We start from the raw sequence: 4744 nt of genomic DNA, 5'->3' as shown, positions 1-4744 counted from the left end.
AAGGTCTGTGCATGGCCCTGGTGTTCAGAATATTAATGTGTGTTTTTTGAATGTTCGCCCATAGTGTGTTCAGAATGTGTGTTTTTAGAATGTTTTCCCATAGTGTGTTTAGAATGTTCATTTCAAGTGTGCGTTCAGAATGGGTGTTCAGATTGTTTATAGTGAGTTTTCAGAACATTTATTGACAGTGTGTTCAGAATGTTCATTCAGAATGTGATTATAGTGCTCATACAAGTGTAACATTGTGGAAGTGTGTGTGGGAAGGTCCATTATATTGTGGTGATGGTTGAGGGCTGAACATGCCTCCTCTGAACCCGAACCCCTGACCGTTCCCCCTTCAACACAACCTCCTGTCACTGTTCTCACTCATTCGAATGGCTTCTGCTGAAATAAAGCATTTAGACTTTTTTTTTTGTTGGTAGTTTTGGAGATGAAAATCACCTTTCCATCCCAGCATGCTTTCAGTGTGAGAGTGAATTGAGTGAAGTTTTTCATTACTTGGATTTCCTTTGGCGTTCTTCTGGCTTCGATTTAAAATTAAAAATATAATGCAATGTAGTTAATAATTTTAACAGAATTCACTGAGGCTCCATCATAATTTTCCTATCAGACTGTGTTCTCCTCAGGCTCTTTGATTTGTCTGATTTATTCTCTCTCTCTCTCTCTATCTCTTCCTCACCTCTTATGTTCTGATGTCTCAATATCTCAATATGAGCTCAGTCCACAATCAGTTGCGCTGTTTTGTCAGCTCCATGATTTTCTTGTCTGATTAACTAGGTAAATGTTACAAATCCATGCCCAATTTTTACCTTTTAAAATAATATGTAAGAAATAAGGAATTATATGTTGTTCAAAGAAAATTAAGCATATTTTTAGATTTTTGAGTATGGCGTTTTTGTGATAAAATTTAACATTTTAAATCGATTATATATTGATTTTTTATTTATTTATTTATTTTTTTAAAGTAACATTTGATAGTTTTTAGTAAATAAATTATAAATTTGCAGAGAATTTTATCAATATTCAAATGTATAATTATTTATTAAAAATTTGTATAATTTGATTACAAAACAAAAATTAAATACATTTTATAATGACAATTCACACATTAAATTAGTTTCATGGGCCAAAGAAAAACAAACAAACAAACAAACAAAAACCTCTATAATAAAATGCCCAAATGCATAATGGTTATGCGAATTTTGGGGTGGAAATGTGCTTAATTGTCTATCAATTTTTAATATAATTTTCTTTTGCAAAAATAAATTTTTCTGAATTTGTGACCTGGATATGTTTTTACTATTCTCATCTATTTTTCCTGTATCTACACAAATACATCAGAATTGCCTTCCATTGTTTTTACACGTTCATTTCTAGCACATTTCCATCAATCTGTTTTCCGTCAGAAAGAAAGAATGAAGGATGAATGTTTGGGTATTTTCTGGTAAAGTGTAGATGCTTGAATTGCTTGAGTTTGAAGTTACCACAAGAAATGATAACTACTCTGCAAAATTGGTCTTGTTCAGTTCATTCAACTCGCACAAATAAGATTTTTTTCTATTTTCAACTACACTGCATACAATGCTCGTATAAGCTACTGCTGTGTTGACCATCAGAACGCCTCTGTTTTCTGCAGGAATGATGTGGTCGGAGTGTAAGGAGCTCTGGACGGAGGGTCCGAGGGAATATATCATGCAGCTGTGGAATGTTCTGGATTTCGGCATGCTTTCCATCTTCATCGCTGCATTCACTGCCCGCTTTTTTGCCTTCCTACAGGCAATGAAAGCCCAGGAGTATGTGGATGAGAACATCCACGCTCCAGACCTCTCACTGGTCACGCTGCCGCCGGACATCAAATATTTCACATACGGTGAGAGCGAATCTGAGCACTGCTCTGTTTCAAAGAGAATCTGAGAGAACACACACACACACACACACACACACACACACACAAACAATTAACATTACGTTCTACATGAATACTGGTAGTTGTATGATATTATGAATGAAAACATGATTAAATGTAATTATTTTTTTACATGCAAGGATTTGCTGATGGGTGTGCACACCATAGTAATTTTTACCATTTTTATTACTTGAAACAAAATAAATGTAAAACAACTAAACCTAAATTTCCTGTATTTTCAGCGAGAGACAAGTGGCTTCCATCGGATCCTCAGCTGATCTCTGAGGGTCTGTACGCCATCGCTGTGGTCCTGAGCTTCTCTCGTATCGCCTACATCCTCCCGGCCAACGAGAGCTTCGGGCCGCTGCAGATCTCTCTGGGACGAACTGTGAAGGACATCTTCAAGTTCATGGTCCTCTTCATCATGGTCTTCCTCGCATTCATGATTGGCATGTTCATCCTTTACTCTTACTACCTGGGGGCAAAGGTTAACCCTGCCTTCACCACGTGAGTGACATGCACACACTGCAATGCATATTGAGGAAAATATAAAAAATATGTATAATTAGGGATGTGCATAACTATACATATTTTCAAATGCACTAGTTGAGTTAACCAGGTATATATGGATTAGTTAATAACTACACATTCTTGTGCTAAAGACAACTATTACAGATAAAGCAAAAAACAGGCCAGATAAATTAACTAGTGAGCCTCACAAACGGACTAGTCAGCTGTTGCAATGACTAGATGACAATTTTACATTAAAGAAATTATTTTTTCAAAAATTCATTGTAATATCTTGAAATGATTTTTATATTTGTTTAATAAATTTGTATTTTTTTAATTTTAAAGTTAAATTGTAATTTTTCATTTGCAATTAGTTTCACAAAATATATTTTAATATCTTAAAACTGTTATTATTTTTATTTTGTAATACTGTATTTTTAATTCGTTTTTAAATTTGAGTTATTTTATTTAACTAAAAAGAACTATATAAAATTAAGATTATAGACAGATTAATTCAAGTGAATTAATTTCATGTCTACCAGACCACATAGGGCACATACTTCCGCTAACAACAATAAAACAATCCATAAATACTAACTAGTAAACCTCACAAACTTTGCATTGACCATTCTGACCAACTTAACACATATTTGTAAATACTTCAAAGCAATTAGTTTTACAACAATTATTTTGATATCTTAAAATTATTTTTGTTTTTTAAATGATTTTTGCATTGATTTAGTTATATACTTTTGTTTAATTAGCAATTAATTCTACCAAAATATTTTTATTTGTATAAAATGATTTTTAAATTGTTTTACACTCTTTAAAATAACAAAATTATACACAATTTAAGTGATTAAGTTATTTTTTTAACAGTGAGTTTGCCTTGTTTTAGATGGACTTTTTTTGTTACTTATCTTACCACAATAAATGTAACTTTTGTGCAAGATGGTCATAAATATACCACATGTGGCTGCTCAACTCAAAATAAGGCTCTGTGGTCTGTCAGGCAGAGCATCTGTAGTGAAAGTGTCAGTCCTGTGAAATGAACTCTTGGTTTCCCAGCATCAAATGTGAGGCTGTCAAGTGCTGGAGCTCATTTCACACTAGAGTGCCTCCAGTGGGATGAGGTTTGTTTCACAGCAAGTCAGAGGTGATGAAACAAATCCTACAAGTCAGCTTGTGTGTGTGTGTGTGTGTGTGTGTGTGTGTGTGTGTGTGTGTGTGTGCGTGCAGCCTGGTCTCATTGTTTATACGTAGGTATTAATACGTAACATTTACAAGCACAAAGCGTACATTCTGTACGTTTTTATTGATGCTAAAACGTACAATTTAGACATTTCAGCGTTTAAAACATACAAATCGCTATGTATTTTTAGCTAAAACACGTAAAATATTTATCTTTTATATCATTAAGATATTCGTATCAATGCAAGCGATTTAGATTTTTAGACCCCTTAACCTACAACCAAACCTAAACCTACCAATTTAATAGCAAATATGCATTTTTATCATTTTATCAATAAGCGATTTAGATTTTTAGACCCCTTAACCTACCCCCAAACCTAAACTTACCCATTTTATAGCGAATATTAAAAGGATATAAAACGCAATTGACCGAAATATGCAGAAAAATAACCAATTTAGTAACAATATAGCATTAAAAATATTTTTATAGTCCCACTCTGACCTCTAAACCTAAACATAACTATTTCTGTTACAGTATAAGAAAAACATGACAGACAGATAAATGCAATTACAATAATTTATTTATTGCAAAAATGTCAAAAGCATGTACCAAAAGTAATCCAAATGATGATGCGTTGCAGCCACAGTCCTCTCTGGCGGAATACAGTAGGTTTGTGTGAGATGCAGAGCAGAATTTAAGTTGTTAATTGCTGAAAATATTATCCAGATTATTTTCCCGATCCACTCCGAGAACTCGTGAAGGTGCACGCGCATCAATCAAACACACCTCACCAGAAACATGACATTTCGCAATCTGTGATGAATGCAGGCGAGAGCCAATGAGCGTTCAATTATCCTGCCGTAAAACCTGTCGTTTGAAGCGGCAACATTTGAATTTGTAATGAGCACGTCAGTCAGCGCAAGCTTTGCAGTTTACGGTCACTGGACTTGCTGCTTGGGATGTAGATGAGGATCACCGAATAAAGGCTTGGATTTTGGTCTGTTCCTCGCAATCGTATGGATTTGGAAGATTTGGATTACAGGGCACTAATAAAATTGTTTCATTTCGTAATAATGTTGCAGTAAGGGTAAAATCTTTGCATGGCAGGGGCAGCTGCCACTCGACCTGTCACTGCT

At 34.4% G+C, this 4744-nt stretch overlaps 1 protein-coding gene across 1 annotated transcript in view; it reads left to right on the top strand.

Annotated features, from left to right (window-relative positions):
- The window catches only part of trpc3 (transient receptor potential cation channel, subfamily C, member 3), a 56141-nt gene that overhangs the window by 40491 nt on the left and 10906 nt on the right, over nt 1-4744 (top strand). The window contains exons 7-8 of the mRNA XM_016473953.1: nt 1637-1870; nt 2149-2413. Coding sequence (XP_016329439.1) covers nt 1637-1870; nt 2149-2413 — 499 coding nt within the window. The remainder of the gene's footprint in view (nt 1-1636; nt 1871-2148; nt 2414-4744) is intronic.

This window comes from Sinocyclocheilus anshuiensis, unplaced genomic scaffold (assembly GCF_001515605.1).
Source record: "Sinocyclocheilus anshuiensis isolate Anshui unplaced genomic scaffold, SAMN03320099.WGS_v1.1 scaffold877, whole genome shotgun sequence".
Lineage (NCBI taxonomy): Eukaryota > Metazoa > Chordata > Actinopteri > Cypriniformes > Cyprinidae > Sinocyclocheilus > Sinocyclocheilus anshuiensis.
Note: the sequence above shows the minus strand (reverse complement) of the source record. Positions and strands in the feature narration are given on the sequence as shown.